The sequence below is a fragment of the Rattus rattus genome, chromosome 16, assembly GCF_011064425.1.
Source record: "Rattus rattus isolate New Zealand chromosome 16, Rrattus_CSIRO_v1, whole genome shotgun sequence".
NCBI classification, from domain to species: Eukaryota; Metazoa; Chordata; class Mammalia; order Rodentia; family Muridae; genus Rattus; species Rattus rattus.
Window position 1 is genome coordinate 39,606,572 of NC_046169.1, and position 17,122 is coordinate 39,623,693.

The 17,122-nt window shown below is 49.9% G+C and overlaps 1 protein-coding gene across 1 annotated transcript in view; it reads right to left on the reverse strand.

Moving 5' to 3' along the window:
- Myo1h (myosin IH) overlaps positions 1-17,122 on the reverse strand; it is a 48,481-nt gene that overhangs the window by 6,870 nt on the left and 24,489 nt on the right. The window contains exons 14-21 of the mRNA XM_032886699.1: positions 14,605-14,699; positions 10,467-10,513; positions 8,852-8,932; positions 7,787-7,892; positions 6,585-6,702; positions 3,450-3,563; positions 1,755-1,831; positions 462-530 (exon numbers count right to left, since the gene is read on the reverse strand). Coding sequence (XP_032742590.1) covers positions 462-530; positions 1,755-1,831; positions 3,450-3,563; positions 6,585-6,702; positions 7,787-7,892; positions 8,852-8,932; positions 10,467-10,513; positions 14,605-14,699 — 707 coding nt within the window. The remainder of the gene's footprint in view (positions 1-461; positions 531-1,754; positions 1,832-3,449; positions 3,564-6,584; positions 6,703-7,786; positions 7,893-8,851; positions 8,933-10,466; positions 10,514-14,604; positions 14,700-17,122) is intronic.

Consider the following 17,122-nt stretch of genomic DNA (forward strand, 5'->3'; position numbering starts at 1 on the left):
ATATGTAAAACTTTAAAGGAAAGTCTCTCAGGGACTGGAGAGATGGCTTAGGAGTAGAGTGCTTCACTCTGCAAGCACAGGGACCTGAGTTTGAATCCCCAGTGCCCATACAAAAGCTGGGCATGGAGTACATGCTTGTGATCTCATGGCTAGGGGATGGTGGAGACAGAAAGATCACTGGGATTTGCCAGCCATTCTGGTGAACTTAGTCAACCCCCTGTCTCAGAAAATACGGAGGAGAGAGAAGATGCCCAACAAGCACACATGAACATGTGGACGCGACACACACATGTGTACCTGACACATACCTTATTTACATGTGGACATGTAAAACTTGTGCATAGGACAGGCACTGTAGGCACCACGCTACGATCTCAGAACTAGGCCCAAGGCGGCTCCAGACAACAGTGTAGGAAGGGTGGACAGGGGAAGGGCTTGTCACACATCCGCCCAGTCCTTACCTGCTTGTCTCTTCCTCACGTATTCCCGTCTTCCTAGGCAGCCTTTGTATGTGGCCTGGATTCTCGACACTTAAAATAAAGTGAAAGTTTTGGTGAATTGGCTTCTGTGTCTCCGTTCGTGATTTCAGAGGCAGGACTGACCTCCGGGGTGGACCTCGAGAGCCTGCGGTGTAACCACTCCCAGGAAGCTAACAGTGAGGGAGAGACGGGAGCAGCTGGTTCCGTCAGGCCTGGCTCCCAGACGCTCTGTGGTTCTCTGGCCTTCCACAGAGTGAGGAAGAGGCTCCTCATTGGGTACCCAGTTCATAGCTCATGCTCGCAACCCATCCACAAGGCAGAGAGGACATTGGCACATAGGCACACCTCAGAAATAGCATCAGGCTCACGTAGAGATGCCTAGAGCCCCCAACATGGAGTGGTGTGCACCCCAAAACACCCCACAGCTCTGGTCTTCATCACACACACCCCCGCGCCGCCAACGTAGGGGCTGGGGACCAGAGGCCATGTTCACAGAGAACCCTGCATACCAGCAGCCGCACAGCCTCTAGGAATTGATGCTGATCCAAACTTGGCTGGAGCCTGGCTAATAAGCCTGCAGCTCAGCCAGGTGGATGGCCACGGGGACCTGTTCCCGAAGTCGTAGCTCAGTGGTAGAGAGCTTGCATAGCGTGCATGACTGTCAGACCTTGCAACCGGACAGGCCTAAGTTCAAGCCCTGGCTCTGCTGCTGACCAGCTATGGTTCTCAACAGCCTCTCAGGGCCTGTGTGTCCCACTCAGGGGAGCTGCTGCACCTACTCACGGGCTTGATCTGAGAGCACGTCTGTTGGTCAGAGACTTAGTGCACAGGGCAGAGAGCAAGGACCCCTTAGATTTGCAGCTGGAAAAGTACCCTCCTCCCCTTACCCTCCCCCTTCATCCAACCGTCACTCGCCATTCCCAAAAAACCCTGGGTGCAGGTTTGAAGGCACACCTGTGGTCATCAGAGACAGAAAGGAAGCCGTGGGGCATGAACTGAGGGGCCTGGTCCCCGTGACTTTATACTTCAGTGTGCGTGAGGGTGCAGGCAGAGAATGAGATGCGTGGACGCGTGATGTGTCCACACCTGCCCTCGGAGAGCATCAGGTCAGAGGCATCCCCTCATAACCTCACAGCCTTTATCCCTTTATCCCTGGTTCTTAAGTACTGCCTTCCGACACATCCCACAGACAACAACGATTAAGGTTTTTCTTCCCTTCTCCCTGGCTAAATGTGTCCATAATCTCTTGAAATTGGGACAGAAAGCATGTCATACCTAGCTGATGTTTACTGAATTCAAAGGCATCTTCAGTAGCAAACAGGGTTCTCGGGAAGCGAATGAATATTTTGGTTCTGGAAGCAAAAGGAAACATAATCACTGACTGGTCTGCTGCCACCTACGGTGGTTGAGTAGTGTCCTGTCCCAGTGCATGTCCAATCAGGACTTTAGAATGTGACCTTCGTGTGTGTGTGGGGCATGGGGGTGAGGGCTGTCTGCAGATGTGCCTAGAGTATGGTAGAGTGCAGATAGTAGGTTAGAGTAGGCCCTGAATGCAGTCCAGTGTCCTCTTCTAAAAGCTGGGATGTGGGACCCAAGCAGGCAGGAGTGATGCTACCAGGCAGGGTAGTAAGAGGTCTCACTGTGTCAACTACATAGCACCTTGTGTAGCGGTTGAGGGGGCCAGCAGCATGGCGTGCCCTGCGGTGCCAAGTCCAGGGCTGTAGAATGGGGACAGATTCGTGTGGCCCTCTCAGGGTTGTGGATGGATTAACAGAGCTAAAAGAGAGAAGCTGGAGCTGGCGGGGAGCTCACTGGTAGATCTGGAAACAGGGACCCCCTGAAGCAGGCAGGCCCTGCTGTCTGTGAACTGGTCCTCCTGGGGCTTGAACATGAGACAGCTGTGCCTTGTGACCCTGACCAACAGTCCAGACCCAAGCCATCCTGGCTAATCCAACTGAGCTCCTGAAAGCATTCAACTCATGTGGAAGCTCTCTGCTCCGGCGAGACCGCATCCCTACAGTGGTACCCAATGTTCTAGAATACCATTATGGGATGCCAGGGAGGCAGCAAGGTGAAGTTAGCATTCTGGGTGGTGCTGTGCTCATTTGAGCAGAGAGAGATGCTAGGCCAGCACAGGCTGCTCCTTCCTCTTCATCTCGTAGACAGAGGCTCTGCCTAATCATAGAAGCAGACTTAGAACACCTGGACCACTGTAACACACTTAGCTACATTTACACTGTAACACACTTAGCTGCATTTACACTGTAACACACTTAGCTGCATTTACACTGTAACACACTTAGCTGCATTTACACTGTAACACACTTAGCTGCATTTACACTGTAACACACTTAGCTGCATTTACACTGTAACACACTTAGCTACATTTACACTGTAACACACTTAGCTGCATTTACACTGTAACACACTTAGCTACATTTACACTGTAACACACTTAGCTGCATTTACACTGTAACACACTTAGCTACATTTACACTGTAACACACTTAGCTACATTTAAACGTGGTGGGTAGAAGAATTGGCTTGGGCTGGAGAGATGGCTCAGCGGTTAAGATCCCTGACTGCTTTTCTATAGTTCCTGAGTTCAATTCCCAGCAACCACATGGTGGCTCACAACCATCTGTAAAGAGATCCGATGCCCTCTTCTGGTGTATCTGAAGACAGCTACAGTATACTTATATATAATAAATGAATAATAAAAAAATTGGCTTGCAAACTATGTCTCCAAAGAAAGGGGAGGTAGTATTAGGCATGTCCAACTCTTGGTCTGACAGCCATGGCTCCTGAGAATGAGGGTTTTTAAGGCTTTTTTCCCAATTCGATTGAGCAGATCTCAGTGAGAACTCTGTAGATGACAACACTGCACCTCCATGTCAAAGGCTGGACACACCGGCTCCGTGTGGACTGGTGCACCAGCTCTGACAGTTTGGGGGTTTCCTGGCCACTTACTTTCCTAACTTGTAGTCCTGAGGTTGGTAACCGATATATTTGATCAGCCGCTCAACGCCCTCTCCTGGCGGTCCATGCCAGTGCGGCCAGGTGTCTGGGCACAATGACTTGTACCTACCAGGAATGGAGAAAAGGGACATATAGAAGCCACCAGACACCCTACACTGCCCTCCACACACCCCTAGAGGTCTCCCAGACCCCCTTAAGTGTATCAGCCACTCGAGGTACAGTCAGCTCAGTAATACGTTCAGGTGGGGAAAGGTATGAGAGAAAGCAGCTCCCACAGCAGAGCCATAGCAGCAGGGAGCCAAGTGGCTCTCTCTCACTCCTAGGTGTGTATCCAAGAGCTGCACCCCATGTCTAGAGAGCCTCGTGCAGCATTGTTTATGACGGCCCAACGTGGGGCAGCCCAGCTGTCTACCAGTGGGCCGCCAGACAGGCAATAGATGTGCTCAAGTGACATGCTTGGTTTCATGTGAGCATGTATGAAGCACCTCATGTGTGGACACAAGGGCATGGGCACACATGTGTGCTCTTGTAGGATGATGTCATTATACAGGTGAAGGCAGGTACAGGATAGAACGAGGCCTGTCATTGGACAAGCAGGACGGATGGGTGGGAGAAAAGTTTTAGAGAGGAGGAGCCCGGAGCGAGAGGAGAAGCCCCTGAGAGAACATGGAGGTGGATGTTAAGATTTCTCTCTGCACATTTACAGGTTGTTAGGACTACTCTTAAGGGATGGGTGTGTACAGGATTTTGTGCTGTTTGATGGGCAATTAGATCTTATCAATTGGGTCCGAGGTTATTGTGTGGTGTGTTCTTTCATGAGGCAACTTAATTGAGTTCAAGAGATGTGGTGGCTGGATGCACCGGGCCCAACACAGAACTGGGGTGCGTATGCCTGGCGTGGTAACAACCGCCTTGGGAACTAGATGAGTAGAGAATTGCTCCCAGGCTCAGAGAGTAGCCATCGGCAGTGTGAGATGGGATGGAGCTTAGCGAGTAAGACGCTTTGGTGATTGAGATGAAGATATCCCACAAATGCCATGTGGCCCTACAGTGCCAGCACGAGTGTGGGATAAAAGAAACCTTTTTATTATTATTATTATTATTATTATTATTATTATTATTATTATTATTATTTTACTGCAACACACACTCTCTGTATGTATGTATGTGTATGTGTGTCTCTGTGTGTGTATGTGTGTTTATGTATATGTATGTGTGTATATGTATGTGTGTATGTGTCTGTGTGTGTATGTGTGTCTGTGTGTATGTGTATATGTGTATATGTATGTGTATGTGTGTTTATGTATGTGTGTCTATGTGTGTGTATGTGTATGTGTGTTTATGTCTCTGTGTGTGTATGTGTGTGTATGTGTGTATATGTATGGGTGTGTGTATGTTTATATGTGTGTGTGTATATGTGTGTGTGTATGTGTGTGTGTGTATGGGTGTGTGTGTGTGTGTATTATGTGTGTTTATGTGTGTGTGTGTGTATGTGTGTGTATATGTATATGTGTGTATGTGTGTGTATGTGTGTGGGTATGTGTGTATGTGTGTGTGTGTGTATGGGTGTGTGTATGTGTGTGTATGTGTGTTTATGTGTCTGTGTGTATGTGTATGTGTGTGTATGTGTGTATGCCTGTGTGTGTATGTGTGTGTATGTATGTGTGTATGTATATGTGTGTATGTGTGTGTCTGTGTGTATGTATGTGTGTATGTATATGTATGTGTTTATGTGTGTGTATGTGTGTTTGTGTGTATGTGTGTGTCTTTGTGTGTGTGTGTGTAGGATGGATGCCGGGTGTCTTTCTCGGTTGCTCTTCACTGGGGCAGGGGCCCCTGCTGAACTCACGGTCTGCTGAGATGGAGTCTAGGTAGGCCGCTGGCACAGGGACCCTGAATGACTCCTGAGTGCCGGGGTTAAACGTGGGCTGTTGAACCCACCTAGCATTTATGTGGATGCAGGCTGAGGATCACAGGTGTGAGGTCAGGGTCTCAGACATTTCTGAGACGTCTTTTGAGACAGGGTCAGAGGTTGGTATGTAGACCAGGCTAGCTTCAAACTTACAGAGATCTGCCTGCCTCTCCCTTCTGGGGCTAGAATTAAAGGTGTGAGCCACTACACCCAGCCAGAAACTACTTCCTTCAGAGTAACTTTGGCTCTGGTGTCGTCTTTATTCCAGACCATCGCACACCTTCGGCGCCCCTCTAAAGTCAGCCTCCAGCCTGGCACGATTCTCTCTTCCATGACTTCCCTGCACTTGGTCTCACATCCCTCCACCAGAAAATGAACTGCCTTAAGGCAAAGAAGCACACCCTGCCCATGGGATGGCTCGGGAGTCACTCACGATATCAGCGGGGAGAAGGAGGCATCTGGGATGCAGTGACCTAAGACGTAAGATGGGGGATGGCAGAAATGGCAGGCGTGCGTGTTGAGGATACAGTGAGTAGTGGTGTGATCCTCACTTGATGCCAGGTCAAAAAAAAAAACCAGATAAGGAGAGTGTAAATGGTAGGCAGACAGCAGGCAGTGGAGATACAACCAGAACCACAGGGAAAAGAGCGATGGGAAATGCTCTGAGGACCCTACTATGCTTAAACACCAACGGCCCCATCATAACGGTCTGAGACAGCCAACTGGGCAGCCATCTTGACTTAGGAAGATGGCCGCTTTGGGATGCTCAACCAAGAGTGTAGAGAGGCCATATACTGCCTATCCCCAAAGAAGCCGCTGTGGGTGTGGCATTGAAGCTTTCTAAACACCTGACACTTTAACCCCTGTAGTGGGTAAAGGGATAGGTCACATCTGTGAGGCCTTCATGACACCACCACGGTTGCACCCGCTGTCTTTCACAGCCCAGCACAGAAGCACTAATCCTTAGGGATCAGATGGACCGTGCACCCCTTGGTGCCAGGTCTGAGTACCCAGCCTCTCCCCCAGACTGCAGAAAGCTGAGTTAGGGTAGGGTTTTGTGAACTCAGCAGAAGACTGGGTCCCTGTTTTGCAGGAGAACACATGGTAATGCCTTCTGTTCTCACGGCCCTTGCGCTTCAGATTCGATCGCGCGTCCCTAGGGAACACCACCCGATTGACCACACTGTCTCCCGGAGAACACAGACTCAACTTACCTTTGCAGGAAATGCTCATACTTGCGCCTGTAGGCGAAGCCTGCCCGCCGCACACGCAGGTGCTCCATGAGCCCCAGGTACTTGATCTGGTGGCTGATGAGGAAGTCGTCAAACTTGCCTTTGGAGAAACAGAAGAGAGTGACCAGGAAACGCTCCCTCAGCTCCATTTAAACCCCAGCTCCAGGTTGCAGCTAGCCACAGGAACCTGTTACTAGGCTCCCACTGTGCTTCTTAGGTGGGAGGATTTGCTAGGGAATTCTAGTTTCTCCTGATAATCTGATGACGTGGCCGGGACTCTCATGAGAAACAACTGGCCGAAGGGCTTACTGTTGTCACCTCCCTAGGGAGGCCCTGTCATCCTGTTCTCTAGTAGCCACCTTCCTGGGTCATGGAAGGTGTTTGGAAAGTGTACGACCCACAAAGCGTTAGGGGAGATTGCTTACTGCTGTAAGGAACACTCCTGTCATCTGTCACTCTGATTCCTGTTACCTTGGACATCTGCCTGGCATCTCCAGTCTCAGAGCAGAGCTTTCTCTGGAGCATCAAAGTCTATCATTAGTGTTCTTTTCTTGCTTTTGTCTATGTCTACCTGAGTGAAGGAGCCTGTCCCTGCTCGGCTCCAAACTGACTCTGCCTCCTGACTCCGCCCCTCCCAGCCGGGCTCTGCCTCCTGACCCCGCCCCTCCCAGCCGGGCTCTACCTCCTGACCCCGCCCCTCCCAGCCGGGCTCTACCTCCTGACCCCGCCCCTCCCAACCTGGCTCTGCCTGAGTTTAAAGGCATCTTGGCCAGCCCTTTTCTAAAAGTTTAAGTGCGCATGCATGCTCATGTGTGTGTTACTCCTCACTTTCTACCTTGCTTCAGATAGGATCTCCTGTTGCTTTCTGAGGCGCACTAGAACACCAGGTGAGCTCACAAGCTAACCAGGAATTCTGTCTCTGCCACGGGACCACTTGTGTTAGGAACACAGATGACTGTCTGGCTTTATGTGGGTTCTGGGGATTTGAACTCGGATCCTCTTGCTGGCAAGGCAAGAGCTTCACTCACTGAACCATATCCCAGGCCGCTGTTTGAGAAAGAAGAGCTCATGTCTAAGGAGAAGGCTGTGGTGGGTTTGGAGTTCTTGACCATGGCCATCCTGCTTTGTTTCCCCCCTCCCTCCCGCTCCACATCCGGAACTCAGGGCTCCGGTGGGTAACTCACTGGGTTCCTTCCTCTCATTGGGCTTGATGCAGCGGATGTAGGAAGGCTCCTTGGAGATGAGAATTTCCAGGAGGCTGCTCAGGCTGTTCTTAAACTGAGTCCCAACCTGTGCAGCGAGAGGACCCATTAAGTCGACACCCCTGCTTCCGGCTGAGCTCTTGAGACAGCACAGCAGAGGCGCAGCTGCCCCCATCCCCCACCCCTACCCCCCACCCCCTGGAGGCTAGAGGTAGCCTGTTCTGGGAAGGTCAGTTCCCAGTGCTTTGGCGCCGTAACTAAAAGAGAGTGGGATAAAACAGAGAAACCAGTAGACAGAGGCTGGGGAGAGCCCTGTGCGCGTAGACACTAGGTCCCCCTGCTCAGCATCAGAGCAGCCACAGTATTGCGACTAGGTTCTCAGGTGTCCTTCAAAGGTCCACGGACTGAGTCTGTGGTCCCCAGTGCAGCTGCTCTTACAGCGAGCGAAGGGCTCTGACGTCATCGGCAGAGTCAGTCAGAGCCCCTGAGGTTGGTGGGTTCTTTCAGGGGGCGGTTCTTTAGGAGGGGCGTGGGCTCTTTAATAGGTGGGCCTCCAGGGAAGAAGTAAGTTACTTAGCTTTGAAAGGTGTATTCCCTCCCCCTCCTCCCCACCCCGCCCCTCTTCACACACCTTCTCTGCTGAGGTCCTCTGGTCCTCCGTGCCCCCCACATCCGGAGGCTATGGAGTGCAGTCTCCAAAGCCAGGGACTAAATTAGCTTTTAAGGTTTTTTCCTCAAGGATTTGTCTCAGGGCGGGAAAGCTGGCTCACACATGCCTAGCACCGTATGGGGCAAGGCTGCCGCTGGGTCCAGGCCCCTGTCCCTAGGTCCAAGTCCCTTCATTTGACAATATGTTCTCACATCCTCTCGCTCGCAGACTGTAACCCCTCGAGGGCACCACCCGCCGGGCCCAGCAAAGGAATGAACTGATACGAAGTGTACACATGCGTTTTTTTGTAGTTATCTGTGCCAGGAGACGATAGTCACTATTACCCTATGGCTTTTTGTTCAATGCTAAATTCACACCAGCATCTCTCCCTCACCCACCGTGGGTGGTCGCCTCCGGTTTTCCAGCTCCGCCACCAGGAAACACTCCCTCAAGATGCTATTCTTGGAGCTGCACAGCACCTGTGTGAAGAGAGGCCGCCCTGAACTCTCTGCTGTCGGAATCCTAGAGGCCATCAGGGGACAGCAGAGCCACCCGCTCTGTGGGCACTTAAAGATACTCCCCACCACAGGGGAGTGGGAAGAGACACAAAGACAAGGGGAGCCAGGGGCTAGAGCTGTAGATTGTTCCCTTCTTGTACTAAGACCCTGGGTCCCACACCCAGCATTGCCAAAGAGGACCCGAGAAGGTGTCCAAATTCCGCAGCCTCTGCCTGTATACTCGCGGAGGCGGCTACCTTTCTATACTGTGATTAAGCAAGAGATGTCTCCAGCCCACCTTAGAGCAGGGGAGTAAGCCAACCTACGAACAATAAATCGTAAGAAGGCCAAAGCGAGTGAATGTGCGAGGTGCCGTGCACTGCTACGCAGGGGAAGGGAACCGGGGACAAGGTCTGGCCTCAGCCACTTGCAGGGGGCCTCAGAAACCGGCAGATGTAGCCTCTAGGGAGATTCTACCTTACACCAGTCAGAATGGCTAAGACCAAACACTTAGGTGACAGCAGATGCTGGCGAGGATGTGGGGAAAGAGGAGCATTCCTCCATTGTTGGTGGGATTGCAAGCTGGGACAGCCACTCTGGAAATCAGTCTGGAGGTTCCTCAGAAAAATGGACATAGTACTACCTGAGGACCCAGCTATACCTCTCCTGGGCATATACCCAAAAGATGCTTCAACATTTAACAAGGACACGTGAAGCCAAAGATTCTAGGTTTTGTATTAGCTGGTCTTGCTCCATCAGTCTTCAAAATAAATCTACTATAAGAAAAACATACACCCTCTTTATTCATGTTTATAAGTCCTACTTGGTACCTTGCCTGTGCTCAGCCCCAGCCCACGTGTCGCGATCACCATTGTCTTCCTCTTCTAATCTTTATTTTATGTTTTTCTTTTAGATACTTTCATTAGCTAGCCAAGGCAGGCCTTAAACTCGAGATCTTCCCATTTCCCTCTCTTAGGTACTGGGGTTACAGGTGTATGCCACCTCTGGAAAAAGTCCTTAATTTAATAAAATTGAGACACATGAAAAAAAAAATCCTTGTAAGCTGGAGAGATGGCTCAATAGTTAAGAGCACTGACCGCTCTTCTAGAGGTCCTGAGTTCAAATCCCAGCAACCACATGGTGACTCACAACCACCTGTGATGGGATCTATTGCCCTCTCCTGGTGTGTCTGAAGACAGCTACAGTGTACTTATATAACAATAAATAAATCTTAAAAAGAAAAGTTCTTGTATTTAATCTCAGTCAGCTTTAAAATGGGAAATTCTGTCGGTTTTCTCAGACCGGGTCTCAGGCAGTTCATGGCTGTAAACCCTTGTGTACCTGAGGATAGCTTCGAACTACAGGCCCTCTTGCTGGCTGCTTCCCAGGGGCTAGGGAGGATTACAGGTCCCAGTTGAGGACATAATCCATGGACAAGAAAGTTCCAGAAAACCCAGAGCCACCGTGGACTTGTGCCTCACTGTTAGCAACATGTGGGGTGAAGAGTCAGTCCTACCTCCTTCAGGTGTCTGTAAAGCAGGTCATTGTTTTTCTCCAAGAATCCTGTTTTCATTAGAAAAAAAAAAAAGGTCTCAACAACAGAATTCCACCAATTCCACACTAATAGCTAAGACACATTCCGGTATGATGGCTAGTATAGGCTCCGCCCAAGGACTGGCTCTATTAGAGGGTATGATTGGAGTGGGTGTGGCCTTGTTGGAGGCGTGGCCTTGTTGGAGTAGGCGTGGCCTTGTTGGAGGAGGTGTGGCCTTGGAGGAGGTGTGGCCTCGTTGAAGGGGGTGTGACCTCGATGAAGGGGTGTGGCCTCCTTGAAAGGGGTGTGGCCTCGTTGGAGGGGGTGTGTCACTGTGGGTATGGGCTTTAAGACCCTCATTCTAGCTTCCTGGAAGTCAGTGTTCTACTAGAGCCTTCAGATAAAAATGTAGAACTCTCAGCTCCTCCTGCACCAGGCCTGCCTGGATGCTGCCATGTTCCCACCTTGCTGATAATGGACTGAACCTCTGAACCTATAAGCCAGCCCCAGTTAAATGTTGTCCTTATGAGAGTTGCCTTGGTCACGGTGTCTGTTCACAGCAGTAAAACCCTAAGACACTGGTGCCGTCTGAGGTTGCATGGGGTTTCCACACTAAGGCAGGCTGGATCCTGGTAGTGAGTTGTGAGCTAAGCATGGGCAACACCCAGGCCTCCACTCACTCACACTAGAAGGGCAACGATCTACATCAGACAGAGCCAGACAGCATGAGGGACACCCCTACATCCCTCCAGACAGAGCCAGACATCCGAGGTGGGCACCTTCCCTGTATAACCCTAGAGTGCCAGATACTGTAGGGGAAAACTTCCCAGGCTGAGAGGCAGCTCCGCAGAGGTAAATTTACTGCAGGTTGCTGTATGGTGTGTGACCTCGATTCAAAGTGATCCAGGAGCCATGACTTAGGACCCACAGAGACAGTGGGGGGGCGGGAGGGGGACTGAGCCCTGGGAAGTGAGCTGAGACCACGTGACTTTCAGCCCCACTGACAAAGGCAAACTCCTGTGGTGACCTTGGTGACCTTTTCCAGTCTCTGGTGCTGTTCCGGTTGTGTTGGTTAGTTGAGACAAGGTCCTATCACATGCAGTTCTGACTGACCTGCAACTTGCTCTGTAGACCAAACTGGCCTCGAAATATAAATCGAATCACCTCAACAGAGAGCCAATCTATTCTTTTTTATAAAGTGCTCTACACTGCTTTGCACTTAAAAAAAAAAAAAAAAGACCTTAAAGTGAGTTGTTATTTTAAAAAGATTCTTGGTGGTGAGCTTTCTGGTACTTTGAAGGATATCACCAATAAAGAGAAAGTACTGTGCCGGGAAGCGTTTGTGAACTACAAAAGTCCACAGAGAAGCAGATTCCGATGCAATCTCACCGGGGTCTCTTCATTCAAAGCTCGAGCTTGGGCCACCACAGTCTTGGACACCGCAGAACGGGAGGGGGCAGCCTGGGGTCTAGTTTCCGGCACACATCTGATTGGGGGGCCATCATGGCCTTTAACATAACTAGCTGGTGTTGGGAGCCAAACTTAACTTCTGTTTTCCTCATGATTGGCAGTTGTTAGAAAGTGAAGTGCCAGGAACAGGCTTGCAACCTAGGGGGTGTAAATTTGTTGAGGGTAACCCGGCTAAGATAGAGTCTGAACCTAAAAGGTCTGGTCTCTCAAAAGGTCAGTTCTCAAAATTGCAGAACATACTGGCAAATTCTATATCTGACAAAGGTCTAGTATCCATAATATATAAAGAATGCTCATGATTCAACAATAATTTTTTTAACAGGCAAATTACCTATATAGGTATTCCTCCAAGGAGGATATACAAAGGACTGGCAAGTACACAGAGTGTTTGGCATCACCAACTAGCAGGAGAACCAGAAGGCAGGGCTTCACACCTTCCCAGAAGGCTGCTGGCAGAGCATTGTGGGTGCTGGGGAGGATGAGGGGAAACTAGGACTATAGCAGTCAAGAGGCTCCTGAAAACACTAGGCAGGGACTTCCATGGGACCCAGTCATTCCTTCCTCACTGTTCACCCAAGAAAATAAAAGCAACCTGGTCATTCCAGCTACTCAGAAAGCTGAGGCAAGAAGATGGCAAGTTCAAGCTGGCCTGGGCAACTTAGTGCAACTGTCCCAACATTCTAAAACTTTCCATGCATGCATGACCGCAGACAGTCCCTAGTACTGTGGGGGAGGGGGATATACAGGCGTATTCCAGTGTCAGTTCTCACCGCGGCTGGAAGGATAAGCACCCTGAATGGTTGCTGAACTACAGGCGCTGAGAAGGTTATCCAGAGAAAGGAAAATTACTGGGCAGTGAAGATGGATGGCAATGCAGAGGAAGCTTGAAACCTTATGCCAATGAGGGAACTCAGACCCTGACTGATCACAAATGGGATTCTCCAGGCCAGGCCAGGAGCTATGGACTTAGGATGGGCACTGGTTCCTCGCCTAGTGCTGTGGGGCAGGGGCAGAGGATGCAGGGGAGGGATAGTGGGTGTGTGAGAGGCAGAAGGGGGAGGGGCAGAGGGTCTGGGGGAGGTGGAGGGGGGGTAGAGGATGTGGGTGGGGCAGAGTGTGTGGGGAGGAGTAGAGGATGTGGTGGATGGAGGAGGGCATGGGAAGGGCAGAAAGCAGGGTGAGAGGAGCAGGGTGTTGGGAGGGGCAGAGAAGGTAGGGAAGGGGCAGAGAGTGTGGGGGAGGGGTAGAGGGTGTGGGGGGAGGGTCAGAAGGCAGGGTAAGAGGAGCAGAGGGTATGGGAGGGGCAGAGGGTATAGGCAGGCAGTGTCCTAGAATGAAGCCAAGTACACAGATGCACAACACTGAATTCACTAAACCCCCTGAGTTGTGCACGGCAATGGATGTTGTATATGCTGTTTGAATCTTTGTTTCTTTTTTTGTTTCTTTGTTTCTTTCAAAATTGGTGGTTATATTATAAAGCCCAACCAGCTCCATTTTCGAAGAAACTCCATTTTGTGAGGGACCAGAGGCTCAACTCCCAATTCCAGGAAGAAAACCACAAAGTCCACCTGAGCAAACACCCTATGACAACTCCTCCCTTAGCCATAGCCAGTCAGGCTACAATGGCAGGACTGAGGTACATGGAGATAACCCTAAGACATCCCACAGAGAGTAGGTGACTTAGCCAACCTGTCTGTCAGGTGGTTCTGCCCCCATGTTTGGTTCTTACAGATTACACCAGAGATCCAGTTTTTAAAATATTAACTTGCTGACCTGTATGCAAATCTCTCGTTTGCTGTAACCACAATAAAAGCCATGAACCCCTAGACTCTCACTTCAGATCCCGCTGTGACGGGGGACTGGTGAGAGTCCTTTCTTGTAATAAAAGACTCTTGTGTGTTTGCATCAGAATTGGCTCTTCATGGTCTTTGGGGGTCCCTGTAGCTTCGGCATAACAATATTAGTAATTAATAAATAGACCTTTCAGGTGGCTTGCTTGAATGTGACACTAAGGAACTCTGGGGTGGCCACAGGTAGCTTCTCCTTGGAGGACTTGGTGATGGGTATAGGTTGATGTCTTTATGCAAGAAGGCAGGTACAGGACAGAACAAGGCCTGTCATTGGATGATAAGGAAGGATGGCGGGAGAAAAGTTTCAGAAGGAGGAGGAGGAGCTGGGAGAACATGACGGCAGATGTTAAGATTCTTCTCTGCACACATTGCAGGTTGTTATAACTATTTTTAAGGGATGGGTGTGTACAGGATTTTGTGGTGGGCAAATTATATCTCATCAATTGGATCAGAGGTTATTGTGTTGCGTGTTCTTTCTTGTGGTGATTTAACTGAGTCCACAGTAAGAGGACCTTGAGATAGGCGGTCTCTGTATGAAACTGGTGCATAGCAGCAACCTGCCCTGGGAACTAGATGGATAGAGAGATTGCTCCCAGGCTCATCGGCAGTGTGAAATGGGATGGAGCTTAGCAGGTGAGACGCTTTGCTGACAAAGATGAAAATATCCCACAGATGCCATATGGCCCTATGGTGCTGGCACTAATGCAGGATAAAAGAAACCTTTTTTAAAATGTTACTGCATCAGACAAGCATGCACACCTGTACACCTATGCGGTTGTGACCCCCCCTCAGCCACTCACCTTTGGTACAGTAGGTAACCTCTCCTGCGTAATGTAAGAGGCAGAATTCCAGCCACCCAATCCTCTTCCGGCCCTTTGGACCAGCCAGCTTCCGGCTACAAGACACAAACACAGACCACCTATGCAGAACGCATGAGCAAGAAGTCCTGGGCCATCTACATTGACGCTGACTCCATGGGGCCTCCCAGGGAGCCTTGCTGCCTGACCGGCTGTCTATCAGGTCTCTCATAATTAGAGCTTTCCTTCACCTAAGCTAGTAGTGAGAAACAGTCAGCTTCTGCTTTGTCCTGTTTAAGCTGAGTGACCTGGGCTGGGGGCTTGGCTAGGACCTGACATGCATAAAGTCCTAGTTCCCTTAACCATGCAGGGGGTTTGTTCTAGTTTTAAATCTTGTATATGTGGGTGTTTTGCCTTCATGCATGTCTGAGTATCCCATTTGGGCCTAGTGCCCGCTGAGGCCGGAAGATGGTATTGCATGGCCCGGAACTGGAGATAGAGACATCGGAGTGCTAGGAATCAAAGTCGGGTCCCCTGGAAGGGCAGTGGGTGCCCTTAACCTATCCAGCCCCATCATTTTTAATTAAAAAAAGAAAAGGTTGGGTATGGTGGTGTGACTTTAATTCAGGAGACAGGGAGATCTCTGAGTCTCGGCCCACCACGGTTTACATAGCCAGCTTCAGGTCAGCCAAGGGTACAGAGTGAGACCCTATCTCAAAAAAAGAGGAGGAGGATGGGGAGGGGGAGGAGGGGAAGGGGGAGAGGGAGAAGGAGAAGGAAAAAGAGATAGAGGGAGAGAAGTATTTTCCGTGTGGGAAAGTGTCTGTGTATGGTCAATTGTTGATTTCTGTACTGACAGAGAGCTAAGTACATTGGGATTTCGGTAGTGTTATTCTTCTCAGTCACCTGCCTCAGTATTTTGTAAACACTCTGTGTCCCTTACCTGTCGGTTGGCTTAATAAAGATCTGAAGGCCCATGGCTAAGCAAGAAAGGGAATGCAGGAATTGAGAGAGGGCTCTGGGAGAAGAATGGGGGAGGGGACTTGCCAGTGGGACGGGGAAGTGTTCAGATGTACAGGGACTGAGAGAGAGGGAAAGAATTAGCCAAATGTGGAGTCGTGGTGCCCAGTGGGCTAGGATAACAAAATTAAGTGAGATGAGCTAGCTGGGAAGCAGCAAAATCTAAAGGCCTGAGCTATAATAAAAATTAGTAAGTTTCTGTTTCAGTACTTAACCACTGGTGGGTCTAGAAAGTCCCACTATAAGGAAGAGAAAGAAGAGGAAAAGGAAGGGGGAAGAGGAAGAGACAGAGGAAGAAGAAAGGAGGAGGAGAAGGAGGAAGAAGGAAGGGAGGAGGAGGAGGAGGAGAAGAAGAAGGAAGAAGGAAGGAAGGAAAGAAAAGAGCAGGAGGAGGAGGAGGAGGTAGTGGTAGTGGTAGTAGTGAGACAGGCCGACTCCATGTTTTAGAGAACTGGGCAAGTCCAGGCAAGTCAGTTACTGGGGAAAAAAAACAAAAAACAAAAAAAAACACTCAGGCCTCAGGCAGCTAGTTAGAAGCTCCCCCATCATCAGAAGCTGCCCTGCCATCTGGCCTGATGTGAGGGCAATGGGTATCAGTATCCAGACTTTTCAAGCAACAGTTTCCAGACTTCCCTAGCAACTGTTTCCAGACTTCCCCAGCAACAGTTTCCAGACTTACCCAGCAACAGTTTGCAGACTTACCCAGCAACAGTTTCCAGACTTCCCACCACAGTTTCCAGACCTCCCTAGCAATGGTTTCCAGACTTCCCTAGTGACAATGTGCCGACTTACCCAGCAAAAATTTCCAGACTTCCCTAGAAACAGTTTCCAGACTTCCCTAGCAACGGATTCCAGACTTCCTCAGCAAGTTTCTAGACGTCCGCAGCAACAATTTCCAGACTTTCTCAGCAATTTCCAGACCTTCTCAGCAATTTCCAGACTGCCCTAGCAGCTTTTCAGACTTCCCCAGCAAAAATTTGCACACTTTCTCATCAAATTTCCAGACTGCCCTAGCAACGATTTTCAGACTTTCTCAGCAAATTTCCAAACTTCCCTAGCAACAGTTTCCAGACTTCCCCAGCAACAGCTTCAGACTTCCCCTGCAAGTTTCCAGACTGCCCTAGCAAAAATTCCCAGACTTCCCCAGCAACAATTTCAAGACTTTCTAAGCAAATTTCCAGACTGCCCTAGCAACAGTTTCCAGACTTCCCCAGCAACAGCTTCCAGATTCTCCAAGCAAGTTTCCAGAATTCCCCAGCAAAATTTCCAGACTTCCTTAGCAACAGTTTCCAAATTTCCCCATCAACAGTTTCCAGACTTCCCCAGCAACAGTTTCCAGACTTCCCTCAATAGTTTCCAGACTTCCCTAGCAACAGTTTCCAGACTTCCCCAGCAACAGATTCCAGACTTTTCCAGCAACAGTTTCCAGACTTCCCTAGCAACAGTTTCCAGATTTTCCCAGCAAGTTTCCTGACTTCCCAACAATTTCCAGACTTTCCTA